Source organism: Notamacropus eugenii, chromosome 5, assembly GCF_028372415.1.
Source record: "Notamacropus eugenii isolate mMacEug1 chromosome 5, mMacEug1.pri_v2, whole genome shotgun sequence".
NCBI classification, from domain to species: domain Eukaryota; kingdom Metazoa; phylum Chordata; class Mammalia; order Diprotodontia; family Macropodidae; genus Notamacropus; species Notamacropus eugenii.
This window is the reverse complement of record NC_092876.1, coordinates 83,654,354-83,673,607: the sequence shown is the minus strand read 5'-3', so window position 1 is coordinate 83,673,607 and position 19,254 is coordinate 83,654,354. Positions and strand designations below refer to the sequence as shown.

At 36.1% G+C, this 19,254-nt stretch overlaps 1 protein-coding gene and 1 long non-coding RNA gene across 3 annotated transcripts in view; one reads left to right on the top strand and one right to left on the bottom strand.

The window, feature by feature from the left end:
- The window catches only part of AGO3 (argonaute RISC catalytic component 3), an 84,362-nt gene extending 65,411 nt beyond the window's left edge, over positions 1-18,951 (top strand). For both annotated transcript variants that reach the window (XM_072610053.1, XM_072610052.1), the window contains exons 12-19: positions 818-1,002; positions 1,629-1,788; positions 4,166-4,256; positions 10,728-10,922; positions 11,788-11,922; positions 13,804-13,905; positions 16,887-17,086; positions 17,725-18,951. In XM_072610053.1, the coding sequence (XP_072466154.1) occupies positions 818-1,002; positions 1,629-1,788; positions 4,166-4,256; positions 10,728-10,922; positions 11,788-11,922; positions 13,804-13,905; positions 16,887-17,086; positions 17,725-17,833 (1,177 nt within the window). In that variant the 3' untranslated portion in view covers positions 17,834-18,951. The remainder of the gene's footprint in view (positions 1-817; positions 1,003-1,628; positions 1,789-4,165; positions 4,257-10,727; positions 10,923-11,787; positions 11,923-13,803; positions 13,906-16,886; positions 17,087-17,724) is intronic.
- LOC140504742 (uncharacterized) lies at positions 694-8,093 on the bottom strand. The gene is made up of 3 exons (XR_011967232.1): positions 5,944-8,093; positions 5,381-5,511; positions 694-993 (listed from the first exon to the last, which is right to left on the bottom strand). It is a non-coding gene; the product is annotated as an uncharacterized lncRNA (long non-coding RNA).
- Positions 18,952-19,254: the final 303 nt, after the last annotated feature.

Below are 19,254 nucleotides of genomic sequence, written 5' to 3'. Positions count from 1 at the left end.
GGGTAGGGGAGAGATAGGGAAAAAATTTGCTACTCAGAATCTTGTGGAAATGAATGTTGAAAACTAAAAATAAACAAATTTTTTTTAAAAAGACTTAAATGATCGATTGCTAAAAGATTTCTTGGATAGCTAGTATCAATCAAAATTGGTGAGAAAAAACACCTCCAGTTTTATTTTCAGTGAATTTTTACTGGGTCTTTCTCTGTATCTCTTGGCTTAACTGGAAGTCTTGCCATATTTTGCTATGTAGCTACCATTCAAGTTCACCCTCCTCCTTTTTATCAAAATTGTTAAACTTTTTTTTGTTAAACCAAAAACAAAGTTTTGGGGTGTTTTGTTTTTTTAAATCCTATCTTCTGTTCCTAGTCATTGTTATTGAACCATGTTTAAGGAAGGACAAGGTCCTTAAATGGGGACCTTTTTTATTTTGGTCCAACTGATTTAAACCTACAATAAATACACATTTATTTTAAGCTAAACACTTAATTTTGTTTTCCATCTGAGCTTTTCCATATTCTTTTGAAATGAGTTAAAGTGCATCTTACCTTATCGAATTTAGAAAAATCATTAATATGCAAAAATGAAATGTAAATGCAAAAGTAACATTTTTTTTAACTGTTATACAATCCTGTATCCTTTTAAAGCCAAGATTTTTACCAGTTATCTTCATTTTTAAATGGCTGCCCATTCTAATTTTTCTTGTTGAACACATGGTCATCTGATTTACTTTATTCTTCATCTTATATGTTACACTTTTACATGATATATCATGTTGTTCTTAGAGAAAGTTAATACATTCAAAGATTCTTCTCTGAAGGGGTTTCACAGACCAGCTCCGTAAGATTTCCAAGGATGCAGGGATGCCCATCCAGGGCCAGCCTTGTTTCTGCAAATACGCACAGGGTGCAGATAGCGTGGAGCCCATGTTCCGGCATCTCAAGAACACCTACTCAGGACTGCAGCTCATCATTGTTATCCTGCCCGGGAAGACACCTGTGTATGGTAAGAATTTTAGTTTAATATCATGTTTTCAGTTATGTTATTTAATCTGGTCTCTCCTTCACTTTTCCATTCTCCTTATACTCTACCATGTATTCTGTGGTCTAGTGACACAGGCCTCCTTGCTGCTCTTCTCACAAGATAATTCTGTCTCCTGACTCTGGGCATTTTCACTGTCCATCCTCCATCCGTGGAATTCTTTCCATCCTCTTCTCTCTCTCCTGGGCTCCTTCAAACTACCTTCTCCAGGAAACTTTTCATAATCCCTCTTTATTCTAGTACCTTTCCTCTGTTATTTATCCTGTATATAACTTGTTTGTGCAGAGTTGTTTGCATGTTGTCTCCACCATTAGATTGGGAGCAGGAACTGTCTTTTGCCTTTCTTTGTATCCCAGCACTCAGCACAGTGCTTGGCACATAGTGAGTTCTTAATAAATTTTATTGACTGACTGATACTCAGTTTTTTTCTTTAAATATAGCTAAGTGCTAGAGACAGCCTTAAAATCAATGTCATTTTGTTTTAAATTTAAAGAAATAAAAATTGTGATGTGATAGTAGTATATAGCCAGCTTGATTTCCAGATTTTGCTTTTGCTTTTTCCTAATGAGATATGTGTATTTGCTCTTCAGCGGAAGTGAAGAGAGTAGGAGACACACTTTTGGGGATGGCTACTCAGTGTGTTCAAGTGAAGAATGTTATAAAAACATCTCCTCAAACCCTCTCAAACCTGTGCCTAAAGATTAATGTTAAACTAGGAGGAATCAATAATATCCTTGTACCTCATCAAAGGTAAGAAAATCTGATAATAAATATAATTCTATAAATGACTCCAGTTGCATTGCCATAACCTATCAAAGATCTAGGAAAAAGAAAGAGCATGTAGTTCTACAAGTATCCCCATTAGTACAGGGATTTGTTTGTTCTTTGTAATATTTAAGATTTCATCAAAAAGTTTTTATCAGAATTCTTAGGAACTTTTGCTTCCAGTACATTTTGAAAACCAAATAAGATCCTTGCAACAAGTATCTGGCCATAAATTATTAGGAAAACTAATTGTTTCCACTTTGTTTGGAAGGATAAGTAGTTGTCATCCTCAAAAAGCATTTTTCAAGTGACAGAGTCCATACATCCGTGTTCCAGGTGCTGTGTGAAGAGAATGGCACAATCATAGCTTTCTGCATTCCAGAAGTATGGAATTTGAATCCAATCTTTTAATGAGGCAGTATGGGATAGTGGGAAAAGCTGACTTTGGAGTCAGGAGACCTGGTTCATATGGACACTAAAGCTGTATGTCTTTGGACTAATTATTTAATCTGAGTTTCCTGTTACTTATTTGTAAAAGTGTGGATACCATTTGCATTACCTCCTTCCTGGGATGAAACATAAACATACAAACACAAAGTGTTGTAGAAATATGAGGGATTTAAAAATAGTTATTGTTTTATACTTATATGGTTATTTTATTGTCTTAGAGTACAAAATATATAATAGTAATATTTTACCCAGTTTTTTCTTTGAGGTGATGCATTGGGTTATTTTTTTTTTCATTATATCTTTACAATTATATCTTGGAGTTAAGTGTCAAGGTAGAAACATGATTCTGGAATGATTCTCCAAATACATTCCATCTCTACCACTAACCTGGTAGAGTTTAACTTACCCTAACTTCATGGAGCTTAGAGTCTGAGAAATTGAATGTATACATAAGTCACTTGCTTAAGCACTTTGTAAGGTCCCTGAATTGAAATCATTCCTGACTCTGTCAGGCAGGGCAAAAGTAAGGGACAAGTAAGCAAGTTTCTATTGGAAGAGGTGTAGCATTCAGGTTGGGTTTTTAAATTAAAAGACAAAAGTAACATTTTAATAGCTATTCCAGGCAGAGAGAACAGAGCTATAGCATGGAGGCTAAAAAGTACAGAATAGATACAGAACACTATCTATCAACAAGCATTTCTTTGTCATTCTTTAGTCATTTTTAGTTATGTCTAACTCTCCATGACACTATTTGGGGTTTCCTTGGCAAAGATGCTGGAATGGTTTACCATTTCTTTCTTGAGTTCATTTTGCAGATGAGAAAACTGAGGCAAAATGACTTGCATAGGGTCACACAGCTAATAAGTTGTCAAATTTGAACTCAGGAAGAGGAATCTTCCTGACTCCAGACCCAGCACTCTATCCACTGTTCCACTTAGCTGCCCCATACATTTCTTACATGCCTGCTATATGCCAGGTCCTGTGCTTGGTGTTGGATATACAAAGACAAAAAAGGAAAACATTCTATCACAGGAGACATGGACTACGTGTGTGTATATGTGCATATGTGTGTATATGTTATGAATGTGTATGTATATATATGTGCAACATAATAAAAACATGGTAGCTAAATATAAAAGAGAAAGAGGGCACTAGCAATTGAGATTGGGAAAGGCTTTGTGTAGAAGGTGGTACTTGAGCTAAATCTTGAATAAGTTTTTGTATAAAATCCTAAAATATGAATACAGTGAATGTAGATGTGTTTTAATAAATTCTAGGAATATCTGAACCAATGAAGTCCTTAGTTCTTAGTTTCAGAATAACTAAAGGGAATCTGGGGCAAGAAGGCAGAGGAGTGGAATAAGTAGTACACTAGAAGCTAGGGGATGTGACTTCTAGTTTTGGCTGCTTACTACTCATGTGACTTTAAACAAATCATTCCTCTTTGAACAACAAGTTTCCTCAAACATAAAAGAGAGGAAGTTGGATTAAGTGCTTTGTAGCAATTTTTTTTACATGAACTATATCCCATACTTTATGTAAAAAAAAAATGCAATACCATTGTAGGGTAGTTATAATGCTTCCTGTTACCACTGTCAGAATGTAGACTTGGCATCATTCATTTGACTTAATGTAATATTTTAAAAATATTACTGTGGGATAGTGAAACGTGAATTAAGCAAATAAAAGTTTTCAGTAGAACAGGCTTACCAGGCAAACTATTCACAACCTTTTTTTTATTTTTGTAAGTTTTCCTATATGTACAGCTTCCCCTTCATTCTGAATGAGCAGATCTGTAACTAAATAACTTATAAACCATTAGAAGTAGCTGTGTGTGTGTATGTGTACATACACACACGCACATGCACACACGCACACACTCACATGCACTATTTTTTTTTTTATCTTAAAGACCTTCTGTGTTCCAACAACCAGTGATCTTTTTGGGAGCAGATGTCACTCATCCACCTGCTGGTGATGGGAAGAAACCTTCGATTGCTGCTGTGAGTTTCTTCTTTTTGAATTTTATTTTGAACTTAAATACATATACAAAGTAGAATGCAAAAGGAGGAATGTGTACGAAACTGTGAGTCTCCGTTTCATACCACTGGCTTGGTGAATTTCTGCTTCTTATGAGCTTATCAGCATTTAAAAAATATCATTAAATTTACAAGTAGACTTGATAAATTTCAGAAATTAACTTACAGTACTCTAGCAAATACCTTGTTTATTTCTACACTATGTTCTGGCTATCTCTCTATAGAGGTTTTAGATTTTCAGTTAATAGGTTTTAAATTGTTTGACAAAGTGAAGGAAGTTAGCTCTTTATTGTTAAAAGTAACACTTTATACCTCAGTACTTCATCGGATACATGATCCCCTCTATGTGGGCATTCAGTTCATGGTATAAGTCACAACCCATCTATGCCCATTCATCCTATGTAATTCATGTCATTATTTTTCTGTAAATTAGCTTCATAGATGATATATTCAATATGCTATAGGACTTCCTCTGATTTATTTAAAATATCATGGACACTACACTTTGACTCTTTTTCTGTTATTCCTTGCTCTTATTGTATCTCTAGTACATCTGTCTTTCTCATCATGTATCCCTTGATGTCTTTAACTTTTCATGTGAGAGTAATATGTTCCAACTTGCTTGTACCTACAATTTATCTTTCCATTGCCCTTTAGGTCACCTGCAATTTGTAATTCTTCTGTGATCATGGTGTTCCATGATCTACAGCTATATAGCATTACAAGGAGAACAGTGGTATTCACAAGATAGGATTTTGAAATATTGAGCAGCTTGGGAGCTGTTAAAAATACTATGTCATTTCCCAGATGTTGTCCAACCCAACCTCCTCCTTCCATTCTAGGCCCAGTTTATAGTATCCTGTCCAAGATATGCATATTGATGGACTAACCTAATGGATTGCTTATACAACTGCATATCATAACCTAGGCAATATACATTCTTTATCCATTTTGTTTTTCATTTGTGGGAGGCTAGGCTGATCTCTTTTGAGTAGTTATGGATCTCTTTGAGAAGACAGGACTCAATACAATCAACACAATGTCATCTGTAAACAGGAATATGAAGAATCTCAATAGGGAATAAATACCTCCTCTATTTTGACTTTGCCCCAGGGTATCTTCCATGACTGGCAAAAACCTTTGGTGAACATGTCTTCTTGTTTGATTCCTTGCTTGATGTTGATGATCAGCAATCACTGAACAGAGTTATCTCCCCTGGCTGCATTTGACACAGAATTGTTAACATACATTAAAAGATAAATTAGGGGAAAAAACCTTTAAGAGTACATTTTGTTCTCCTGATTAGAATGTGGTTTTGTGGCTAGTATTTTTTGGTTTTTATACATAATCAACAAACAATGGATACTGCAGGATGTCATATTCTCTACTATTCTGTCGGTTGTGTAACTTAAGAAGTACTCTTGTGTAGAGGGTCCTCATTGAAAGCCTGCTTGTTCCTTTTCCTAGTTCAGGGATGGGGAACATTTTCATGTTGGAAGGCCACATTAATATTTAACTATAATCAAATAAGACCACATTCAAGAAACTTGAATTAGATATACTTAAAAATGTACATTAGTTTGTAAAACTCTAACTGCTGTATACTTAATAATTTCAAAAATGAAAACAGTTTATTTTAAAGTTAACTAACCTTTTAATAATGACTGTTGTGTCTTCTTTTTGTTGGAAAGCATTTGAATATTTGGTTGTAGCATGGAGATCCACAGTTTCAGTTGATTCTCTAGATGGGCAGCATGGGTAGATTCCTTAAGGGCATCTTGATTTGGGTTAAGTAGGAGAATGTAGATTCGCAGCAATAAGTGATTGAAAAGCAAGAATTCATCGTTCAGGCATGGTGCCAAAGGTGTGGGTATTCTACTACATTTTTCCATATTTCAATTGGATCTTCACATCCAACAATGTAGTACATCTGTACTTCTTTAGGTGCCTTGGTGATATCAACTAGGTGAGGCTGAAATGCTAATTTGAGTGTGATATCATGATTCTCAAAGTTAGTGAGCCTTTCATTGTATTCTCCAGTTAATAGGTGCATATTGTTCAAGTGATTCCCATATATCATCTTGCTTATCAATGGCCTTTGCTAACTGGAGAAAAAGTTCATCCAAAATTTCTTTTTGGAGAATTGTTTTGAAAAAAGACAGCTTTTTTCAAAATGCTTGGATTTTTTGCCACACATCATATATAGACTTAATTTTACCTTGCAAAAAAATATTCAAGTCGTTTTGATTTGACATCACACAGAAATACAACATTTTTATAGAAATCTTCTTTCAGTAATTTACACTGCTGATTCTTCATAAAATTTAACTATTTATTCTTGCAGAGATAAAATTTTGACTGACATCTGTCTCTGGAATAGCCAATACACTTTAGGATGATACAGCAAATCTACGCTGAATACCTCATCATTCGACATTACCATGTTATGAAACGGATGATGCCAAATAGACTTAACAATACTTATAACTTCTACACAATTTACTCAAATAGAGTTAACATACTTATAACTTTTTGCCAAGTGTCACTTAAAATAGTAGCTTTAGTACAAGATTTTGCTGATGCAAGATGCAGTGAAAAGAAATGAGAGCATCTGGATCTGTTAATACTTTTTTTAAATCTGTGCAATAAACCCCCATGTTTTCCTGTTGTGGAAGGTGCACTGTCTGTACATGTACTCACTAAATTTACCAAATTTAGTCCAACTTCACAACATTTATCTTGAAAGTTGGTGAAGATATCTGTACCCCTTGTTCTTTTCACAAGAGTGCCCAAAGCGAGTTCATAGCAAAGAAAATCTTCTCTTATAACCCTAACGGAGTATAAAACCTGTTCCAAGTTAGTAGTCTCAGTTGATTCATCCAAAGCAATTGAATATTGTTTATTTTCTTTTTAAAGCATTGTATGAAGTTGTTCTGTTAAATTAAATTAAAGGCTAATTCGTGCTGTCGATGAGTTATGGTTCTCCTTGAAAGATGCAGTTGTTTGTACTTTGAAACTTAATTGGGGTCTAAGCATCCTACAACTTTGACAGTGCATTCTTTCACAATTTCTGTGTCACTGAATGGCTCCCCTTTTTTCCTGATTATGTAAGCTATTTTATAAGTTGCTTCAGTAACATTATTTCCAGGTCTTTTTCCTGCTTGAAAGAATTGTCTTTGTTTTTCATCTTTTAATTTCTGTAACACGGCTTTTCAGGCCTCTCCCTCTTAATTTCAAATACTTGTGATCCTTATGAGAGTTATAATGCTGATGAGCATTGAATTTCTTTAATGTTGATATTGCTGTATCACAGAGCAAGCAAATCATCTTATCTTTAGGAGAAACGAGATAATATTGCAATTCCCAATCCTCATTAAAAAAATCTGTTTTCTTCAGCAGTCTCTTGGTATTCTTTGATATGATGGGCTGCTAAGCAGACAGAATTAAAAAATACTGTGAAGCTGTGCAACTCTTCATAAATTTCCCTTCAAATACAAACACAGTGCACCCTAGTCAAAAACTTATAACAGACTGGTGTACTTGACCCCTATAAACTCTTCCCAACTGTCCTCATGCAGTAGTGATGCCAGTGAGGGGTGGGGTGGGGAGTTAGAACTAAATAATGAGTGTAGCAGTCACAGTTTACTCCTTATGACTTACTAGTGTTCTAATTATGTTAGTCGCTCTGGGAGGATGATTTAATTGAAACTTACTTTATTCTTTGGTATTTTAAATAAATTCATTTAAAAAATAAAATAAAAACATAAAAGATGAACAAAAATGTATTAATAAAAATAAAAGGATTTATTCTGTAAAATTTAGATTCAGTCAAAAGGCTATAGGACCTAGAAGGCTACTGGTTCCCCGTCCTGTTCTAGTTCATTATAGATATACTGTGTGGCATAGGTCACTCTTGTGAGTTAAAACACACACACACCACAAAATATTGATGGCAGTTCTCTTGGTTTATATTAAATTCTTAGTCATACTTTGTGTTCTTAAGAAATTTACTGTAGCAGAAAAAATATGAATGGCAAGAATACAAAAAGCCAGTTTGGTGATCTTATTCATGGGGTAACCATGAATAAGAATAACCATGGGACACCTAAGCATATGTGATATTTTGTGGACCTGTAAGGAGTCAGCATCTTTTCATATAAAATCGATGCTTATTAAATGGTCAGTCATTTTTTTACAAATCAAATAGATTTGTAAAAGGAAATTTCTGATAAATATCTTCAAAATTAAAGTGATAGATGGTGATGATTAAACTTTATCTTGATCAAACATAAAGCACATTGGTGGTTTACTTGTTTTTTAATGTTAATCAGTTAGGCAGAGTGAAATACAAGACTCCATGTTAGAAATGAGTGGTTATAAAGAAATCATTCATTAAAAATGGAGAAAATTGGATGATTATTTATCCAGAAATGGGAGTAGATCCATGCTTCACACCATAGGTTGCAATAAATTACAATTAAATTCAATAACCATAAGTTTTTTAAACATATATGGGGGGTTATTTCATCTTCATGATTATGATAACTTTTAGAAAAATTGAAGAAATTAGTGGAGACAAAACTAGTTGAGTTGCCTTATACAGAAAAAAAAAAGATTTATATGGAAAAAGTAATGCATCCCAAGTAAAAAGCAAAGCATATTGTAAGGAGAAGGCCTTTGACCTAAATAAATTTCCTAATAAAAGTCAAATCTCAAGAATATATAAACTCTGACACATTAATAGGAATAATACCCATTTCCCTGTGAATATGTGATCAAAGACTGTAATAGGCAGTTCTTGAAAAAATTAATAATCACCTGAAAAACCTTTCCAACCCTGTAATCTGAGAAATTAAAATTACAATTTTATAGTGAGGCAATAATTTTGGCAAATTGGCAAAGATTATTATTGTAACCAATCATTGTTGGTTGAAGGTATCTGAAAAGAGTTACGAGACTGTGTACTGGTTCAGTCTCTTTGGAAAGTATATTTAGTCATTCTACAATGAACTACAAAACTGATCATAGTTTTTAACCCAGCAATCATATTCCTAACTAGGATTGTGCCTAAAGATATTATTAAAAGAAAAATACATATTTCTAGTAGTCTTATTTACAATAAAAACTGGGAACTAACCTCTATGTCTAGTGATTTTGGAACAGCCATTTAATAGAATATTATTGTCTGTAAGGGACAGAATACAGTAAAATATGAAAAAAGAAGTTTGTTGGTTTTACTTAACTTTTTTTTTTATAAGAGAGACTAAGGGGCTGAATATTTAGAGGAGATGACTGTGGAAGTGATTTAAGACAACGAAAACAGAATCTGGACAAATTACTATAACCAGGGGAGGGAATGCAGCAATTTGATAAATTTTTGGAATAAAAAAGTGATTGGAAAGGTCCATAGAAGCAAAATAAGTGACAAAAACTTCCTCCAAATTAGAGCTTTTCAAAGATGAAGCTGGCTTTCTTGGTGTAGGTTTCTACCTATTAAAGGTCTTCAGGTGAATGCTAGGTGACTACTTAACAAAGATGTTATTTATGTTATTCACTCTATGTCCATTTATCTGTGAATTGGATAGATTGTCTTCGAGGTTCTTTTCCAGTTCTGAAGTTCTGTGACTTTATATAAAGTTATTGTTATTTTGCTAAACTTCTTCATTGGGAGTTAATAGGTTTATGTTTAATTGTATTTCTTATTTTTGACATCATTAAATTTATATTTTAAAGAAAAAATCTTCCAGAATCATACTTATAGAGCTATTACTGCTGAATAGACCTTGAGGCAGTTATTAGTGGGAAACTATCTTTTTTTCCCCCTCATTTCCCTTCTCTTCCACTCATCTCTATTTCCCAGTTTTCTTTTTCTTCATTACTTTTTTCCGTTACTTATCCTATAGACTTCTTACTGGTGCCTGTCAGTAGCGTCCATCCATCCTTGGTGGCATGGGCTAGGAAGGTACAAAGTTCTACCCTAGACTATATATAATAAAAAATGCCCACATTTCTTTTGCATTTCAGTTTACAAGATGTATTCACATGCAGTATTTCATTTCCTTCACAGAATGACCCTGTAATATACTCATCATCAGGGCAATATTAGTTGCATTTTTCCAGTGAGAAAGCTGAGTTTCAGAAGTTTTGATTTGTCTGTAAACATGCAGCTCATAAGTGTTGGAGCCAGGATAAAACACACTTCAAACTTTGAGTCTCCATTGCCTTTTGTGTTACCTTGTGCTGCTGAGAGGTTTGTAAAACAGTGAAGAATACACTCTTGCAGCACAATAATTTATAATGTTAAATTTGTGTCTTAATTCTCTTCATTAGAAATTATCTAATAATGCTAATGTATATAAGGAAGATATTTATTTGTAGTAATTCGACGTGACTTTGGTAGTCATTTCTTCTTTTTCTAATACATCTTTTCTGTAGGTTGTAGGCAGTATGGATGCCCACCCAAGCAGGTACTGTGCCACAGTAAGAGTTCAAAGACCTCGACAGGAGATCATCCAGGATTTGGCCTCCATGGTCAGGGAACTTCTCATCCAGTTCTATAAGTCAACTCGGTTCAAGCCCACACGCATCATCTTTTATCGGGATGGTGTTTCTGAGGGCCAGTTTCGGCAGGTGAGCTGCCTAGAAGGTCTTGATCCAGAGATGAATCCAAAAATGGTTCTTATGTAATGAATTCTAGCTCTCTGAAGAATCTAGAGCTGAGAGGTCATAAATGGCTTTAAATTTTGATGTTTCCATGTCCTTTGTTTTTGGAATGACCAGCAGATAGATTTCATGTGGTTTTGATGGGTGTGAGAATACAGTTTGACAGATGGGATGCCGTTGTTCCTTGAAGCCTTTCCTTATCATTCTGCTGCCTTTAAACTTCCACTTCTGATGCAAAAGCATCAGCCCACACACAATGCTCATTTCTGTACCTCTTTAATGCATTTAGCATGTAATGCCACGTACAGCTGCATGTTTTTGTCTTATCCCTCTTCTAGATTGTAATCTTCATGAAGCCAAGGATTGTTTCTTACTTAAACTTTTTGTCTTCTTTTAACTCAGTCTACTGCAGAAAGTCAGTGAAGAAATATTTAAGTGATTGTTTAGGTTCCAGGCGTGGTGCTAAGCACTGGAATACAAATACAAGCTAAAAAGAGAGAGAGAAAATGTCAGTGCCCTCAAGGAACTTACATTCTGTGGGGAGAAGAAAATATATAAGGGAGCATTCTGGAATGGGGAGGGGTGAGAGGGGGATACTGATCTAGACTCTTCCTTAAAATGGAAGTTCTGGGAGGAAGGAGACCACAGGGGTGGAGGGAGAAGGTAGTGGGGAGCGTAGTGGCAGAGTCTGAAGAGGCATAATGAATAAATGAAATAAGAAACTAAATTGAAAAGGAGGAGGAGAAAATAAAGAACCTTAAGTATAAAGCATTCTTTTTAATGAAAGATCTACAACAAGCCCCACTGACATTCAAAACTTTCTTTGATATAGGTATTATATTATGAACTCCTTGCGATTCGAGAAGCCTGCATCAGCTTGGAGAAGGACTACCAACCTGGCATCACCTACATTGTGGTACAGAAACGCCACCACACTCGGCTGTTTTGTGCTGACAGAACGGAAAGGGTAATCTTGCATCTGGGACAGTGTCATCATTCAGGCACACATTGCACATGATCAGCAGAGTTCTCACAACTTAAGACACGTTTGGGGTGATCTTTTCCATTTAAATCACCCTCTCTGCCTTTTTGGAGTGGTGATTGTATGTGTGGAACAAAGTGTGGGTACAGAAGCAGTAGGCTCACAGGTGTTAACCGTAAAAGGTGAATGGCCTTTTTTAGTTTCTAGTGTTTCTGACAACTGGATGAATATTAAAAATTAATTTTGTTTTTAAGTTACTATGAGAACATTGCATATCTGTCTGCAAACTGTTGCTGTTCAAATATTCAGAAGAAAAGACCTAGCCTTTAGAGATTTTAAGAAAGTTTGCTATACTCTCTAGCAGAAGTCAGGTTATAAAGAAGAAAACTAAAAGCCTGCTAGACTGGTTCATGTGTGATAATTAAACCGTTTGCTGCAAATTAACTTTTATATCAAACTAGCTTCAAAATTAAAAGAATCAGGGAAGAGAAGCTGCCCAGGTGGAAAATTTGCCTTGGTGCTGTGTTAGACAAAGACCATCACAGAGGTCAAGTGGCATTCTCATGTATGCACAGCAGGAAGGGGCAGGTTTACTACTGAGCTAGAAAACTAAGCCAATGGGAACAGAGAAAGATGTGGGGAGCAAAAGACAAACGTCATCTGATAGGAAGAAGACTGCTAAGGCAGCATACCAGTACCCTTTAATACGTGGCAAGCAGGTAATGTAAGGACTTTAGATATCAAACTGTCTAGAAGCCACAAAGCTGTTGTTAATATCTGAAACATAAAGGAGAGAAGGCTAAAGATTTCTCCTTAGGAAAACAAATGAAACCAGAGTTAAATTAACAAGTCATAAAAGGAATCAATTTTATTCACAAAAGCATTTAGTCTATATCTAGATGTTTATATTTCATTTGGTTTTACTCTAAATACATTTTCCTACTGCCCTACCAGCCCTGTAATTTAGCAGCAAGGGAATTCATTCTGTCAGTGTAGCTACCAAGACAGCTGCTCTGCAGCTTAGTTTGAGAGAGCTGCTTGGGGCACTGAGCAGTTAAGTGATTTACTAGTACAGGGATGGGGAACCTGCTGCCTCCAGGCCATACGTGGCTCTCCAGGTCCTCAAGTGCGGCCCTTTGATTGAATCCAAACTTCACAGAACAAATCCCACGTGGCCTCAAGGCTGCAGGTTCCCCACTCCTGTCCTAGAATCATATAACCAATTTGTGTCAAAGGCTAGGTTTGTACCAGACATTTCTGATTCCAAAGCCATCTCTCTGTTCTCAGTGCCATGCTGCTTTTCCATCATTTTCTTATAAATAATAATTAGAAATAAACTAATAATTGTTTGTGTTTTTAAGAGAGAGCTTCAATGGCTAACTAGCTCATGTTAATCTGTATTATACAAACATGGCAAAAAGACACCTAGCCACTTGACCCAAGTAACCACAGCCCATGACACCTAAAATGATGAGTTTAAATGATGGCATCTGTCTAATTTTCAAGCCTTATTATGCCTACGAGAAAACAGTTGCCTCTGAAGTGCTTAAAATCGAAATTGGAAAATACAGTGATGAGAAAATAGATTTGGGGAGGGAGAATAGCACAACTGGTAATAAACTAATGCTCCGTGCCACATGCTTCATGGAGGAACCCTGAGAGGGAAGAATCCTGACTGGATTGATCTCTGGCACCTTAACTGGCCGGAGGACCAGAGAAAAGTAGCTATAGAAACCTGAAAGCCAAATTCTAGACAAAAGAACTCAAATCTGCCTAGGCAGCAGACAGGTGTCATGGATTTATTTCCCTCTGATGTGCAATCATGTTATTTATGTCTTGTTTACGTTTTGATGGGGAAAAAAATAGGTTGGAAGAAGTGGAAACATCCCAGCAGGAACAACAGTAGATACAGATATTACCCATCCCTATGAGTTTGATTTTTACCTCTGTAGTCATGCTGGAATACAGGTAAGCTTTTTGTGTTTTGACATATACTTGTAAATATCAATAATCATTTCTTTTTTTAAAATGTTAGCTTCTTTAAAGGTAAAATTTTGTTGGTCATTTAATATATAATCAGACTACCTTATGGCTTTAGGTGGAACTCCTTCAGGTATTTTTTTCTTTCAGGTAATACTTCAGTATAATTTCACATCTTACTCCAGGTGAATGCATTCCATTTTTCTAATCCATCTACAGTATGCTCAGTGCAGGTGATAATAACAGAACTGAGGAATGATCCCTGCCCTCACATCTGCTTATAATGAGCAGAGAGAAATAGAACATACTAATGTGTTATACTCCATGTGACTGTAATGCAAAGTTGCAAGAGCATGAATGATATAAAAGGATTTGTAGGGTTCCAGGAAGAAAAATGCTAGGGATGTGGAGGAGAGACCTGGAGAGGGAGAGAGGGATCCTGGAAGAGGCTGCATTGGTTGAGTGCAGCCTTGAAATATGTGTACAAGTTCAAATGGTGGAAATAAGGTAGGAATATTGACTTACAGAGTGAGGGGATCGAAGGAACAAAGGCACCTCCAGGAGAAAATGGAAAGGATGGGGAATAACCCCATCTGATACTAAGGCAGGGGACACTTAGTGAGCCCCTGTTCTGTGCCTGGCTCTTTGCACACAGGGATGTTGTTATTTGTTGTCTTTGTGTTTCCAGCATCTAGAACAGTAACTCACACATACTAAGTGGATTGTTGTTCGCTCATGTCTGACTCTCTGTGACCCCATTTGGGGTTTTCTTGGCAAAGATACTAGCATGGTTTGCCATTTCTGTCTTCAGCTCATTTGACCAATGAGGAAACTGAGGTGAACAAAGTTTAAGTGACTTGCCCAGGGTCACACAGCTAGTAGGTGTATGAGGCTGAATTTGAACTCGGGGGAAAAATGAGTCTTCTTGACTCCAAGCCCAGTACTCTATGCACTATAGGGCCACTTAGTTGCCAATAAATGGATAAGAAATGTCTAATTGATCCACAGTCTTCCCAAACTATCCTGCTTTCCTTTCTCCTTGCAAAATATCCCATCTCTGGCCTTTGCAGAAGCTGTCTCTGTCTCCCATGCTCTCCCTTCTCCCATAAGCTTTTTAGAATCCCCAATTCCTCCAAAGCTCAGCCAAAGCGCTGCTGCCTCCTGAGCCCGAGATGTCAGTGCTCCTGCACTCTTGTCCTAAGATGGCTTCATGTATGTGCATTGTGCTCACTTATCTGTGTATGTAAGTTCTTTAGGACAGGGTCTGTTTCATTTTTGTCTTCATAACCCTGGTACCTTCATACAGTGTTGGTGCTTCACATATGTTAGATAAATTGAAAGGCATGACATGGCCAGATATGTGCATAAGAAAAATTATCCTGGCAGTAGTGGTTCATAATATCAAATATCTAGAACTGAGAAGAACTTTAGACACCCTTTGATTTTACAGACAAGGAAACAGGCCCAAGCAAGGTAAACGATTCACCCTCAAATCATACAAGATAGTAAGTATAGAATGAAAGATGACCTGGAGAGGGGTAGAGAATGAGGCTGGGGCAGAGGGCATGAGCACAGAAAATAAGAATGGGAACAGGAAGGAGTAGATGAGTTTAAAAGGGATTTGAAAGATTGGTGACTGAACCAGAGAAAAAACTAAAATCAGTTTTTCTAATGTATGTGACAAGCTGCTTTTTTTTTTAATATAACTAATGGATTTGTTTTCAGTTTTCAACAGTCACTTCCATAAGTTTTAAATTTTTCTCCCCCTCCCTTTCCCTTCCCTCCACGCGACAGCATACAGTCTTACACATACATTCTTATTAAACACATTTAGTCATGTTGCATAGAAGAATTAAAATGAATGGAAAAACTATGAGAAAAAACAAAACATAACAAAGTAGAAAATAGTCTGCTTCATTCTGTGTTGCAGTTCCATAGTTCTTTCTCTGGATGCGGATGGCATTTTGCATCAAAAGTCCTTTGGAAATGTTTTAGGTCCTTGCATTGCTGTGAAGGCCCAAGTCTATCAGAAACAGCCCTTGCACACTGTGGCTGTTATTGTGTATAATGTTCTCCTGGTTCTGTTTATTTCACTCAGCATCAGTTCATATAAGTCTCTCCAGGTTTCTCTAAAGTCCGACTGTTCGTCATTTCTTAGAGCAAAATAGTATTCCATTACATTCATATACCACAACTTGTTCAGCCATTTCCCAATTGATGACTATCCCCTCAATCTCCAGTTCTTGGCTACCACAAAAAGAGCTGCTATAAATATTTCTGTACATGTGGGTCCCTTTCTCATTTCTATGATCTCTTTGGGATACAGCCCCAGAACTGGTATTGCTGGGTCAAAGAGCATGTACATTTTTATAGCCCTTTGGGCATAGTTCCAAATTGCTCTCCAGAATGGCTGAATCAACTCACAGCTCCACCACCAATGAATTAGTGTTCCAATTATCCCACATCTTCTCCAGCATTCACCATCCTCCTGTTTTATCATGTCAGCCAGTCCGGAGGTATGATGTGGTACCTCCAAGTTGCTTTGATTTGCAACTCTCTAATGAATAGCAATTTAGAGCATTTTTTCATATGACTATATATAAGTTTAAATTCTTCCCCTGAAAACTTCCAGTTCATATCCTTTGACCATCCATCAGTTGGGAAATAACTTGCATTCTTGTAAATTTGACTCATTCTCTATATATTTTAAAAATGAGGACTTTATCACAGACACTTGTAAAAAAAAAAAAAAAAGTCTTTCCCAGTTTTCTGTTTCCTTTCCAATCTTGGTTGCATTGGCTAAGCTGTTTTTTTTTTTTTAAACTAAAGAACTGGAATTAAGCTTGTGGGGTGTGGGGTGTGTGTGTGTGTGTGTGTGTGTGTGTGTGTGTGTGTGTGTGTGTGTGTGTGTGTGTGTGTGTCTTCAAAAGTTTTTTATTTCTTGAGAATTGCTATTACTTTTTGCCCAGGGTACCAGCCGTCCCTCACATTACCACGTTTTGTGGGATGATAACTGTTTTACTGCGGATGAACTTCAGCTGCTAACTTACCAACTCTGCCATACATATGTGCGTTGTACTAGATCGGTTTCAATACCTGCACCAGCATATTATGCTCACCTGGTAGCGTTCAGAGCCAGATATCATCTTGTGGACAAAGAACATGACAGGTAAAATGGAATAGGACACAGAATGACTATTGTTAGTCATTCTTTTGAGTGCTTGGCACTGTGCCAGTCACAGACTAAGTGCTTAATAAATGTTTATTGAATTGAGTTTTGAGCTTCTCCTCTCCTTCTCCACACCCAGTTTCCTACTGTAGGGAACTAGTATATTGTTCAAAGCTTTCTGGTTGACTATATCCCTAACATGAAATGATTCAGATAGATGGATTTGAAATTCTTACTTTCAGAACTTAATCTATACATATTCTTACAAAAATAATGGTATTCTCTGTTTATGAAGACTTTTGAGATGTTGTAGCACACAGTAAAGTGAGCTTAGAAGTTTTTCTGCTATTATGCCTTAATATATATTTTTTTACTCTAAAGGTTTGCCATTCAAGCTGAAGACTTTAGCATTCGAACTAAACCAAATGGGTCCTATGATATTAACCTCTGCAGATTGTTACTTTTATCTTGACCTCTGAATTTATTTGCTATGAACATGAGGATTTATCTGTCTCATTTTTTTCTAATGAGTAATAACAACAGTGATACAATTATTCTACTTAATTATCCCAGGAGAAGAGTCTTCTTTATCTAGAGTATCCCTTGGGTTTACATATTGATTTTCACTTCTCTTACAGTGCTGAAGGAAGTCATGTTTCAGGACAGAGCAATGGTAGAGACCCACAAGCTCTTGCTAAGGCTGTACAGATTCACCAAGATACCTTACGCACAATGTACTTTGCTTAACAAAAGGAGTCCAAGTATACTTGCTGAGGAAAAAACTGAAAATGAATTCACATACAATATATGTTTCCAGTGGGGTCAGTTGAATGGGCATGCATGCCTCCAGCCATAGTGAGGCCAGCCCTGTAGAGGGCTGGGGGGGTCTGATCCTCTCATTGACGCACGGAACGTTGTTTACTTCATCGAGGAACACAGCACTATTATGCAATATGAAACCAGCCAACTGCTTTTTGTGCGGTCTCCTGTAGGAAGTATCGCAATCCATTTTTTTTCTTGTAGTTAAACCCTTCTAATGCCTTTACCTCATGTTGCTTGGCAGCACAAATATCTTTGCAAAAAAGAAAAGAAAATTATGGTTTAACAAATATACACCTACAGGAATAAGCGAAACGATTGTTCAGAAGAAATGTGCAAAAAGTTAAAGTGTGTATACATGTAAAAAGTGTCCACGTGTATATTTTAAAATATGCACATGTATACTTTGCATATGTGTGTATGTGTGTATATGTTTATATATATATATATCTGCATAGATAATAGATATATGGCTATGTACATATTTTTATACCCTACTCCACTGGAGAACATTCTTTTTCCCTTTTGCTCATCACATCCCTTTTTTGTTTTCCTTCTCTCCACCTCATCAACTCCAGTCCCTTTTTTTTCTAATGCTATCAGTGATATTTGCAAACTCTTCTCTCTGGTACATTTGAATATGCAGCCTTGGCTGACTAGATTTTTATTTTTGCACACCCTCACAGTTAGCGTAGTCAGCTGCTGTCTTTGTGTCTTAACACAGCTCTGAGTTCTCGGCTCTACAAATCATTTTCATGAGGGGAAAATGATTATATATTGACATGTGTGCATTGAGCATTTAGGGTTATATATATACATACACACACACACAAACACAAATGTGGGCTTTGTGTTTTGCACATAAGCAGTAATAGTAGTAGTAACCTAAATTATTTTTAGCTGTTGTTTTACCTTGTTAGAAGTTTTCACTGTTTTTCTCTGGTAAGCAATATGGATTTTGAAGCCTCTTGCATTTTACAAATTGAATACAGATGGCCACCACAGAAAGTATCCCTAAAGGGGTACATATTTGAAGTAATTGGAAATCCAGAATTGGAGGTCTTTCTGAAGTATGAGGCTGGAAGATGGATTTTTTGCTGGTTTACTTGCTGCCTCTCCTACCTTAATGTGACTTTCACATATTTTTATATATATATATATATATATATATATATATATATATATATATATATATATATATATATATATATATTTGTGTGTGTATAGATACATATGTACACACATATATACATATACACACATACACACACATATACATACATATGTAGTGTGTGTATATATAAACATGTATGTGTCTTGAAGTATAGCTTCTTTTCTTGGTATTTATT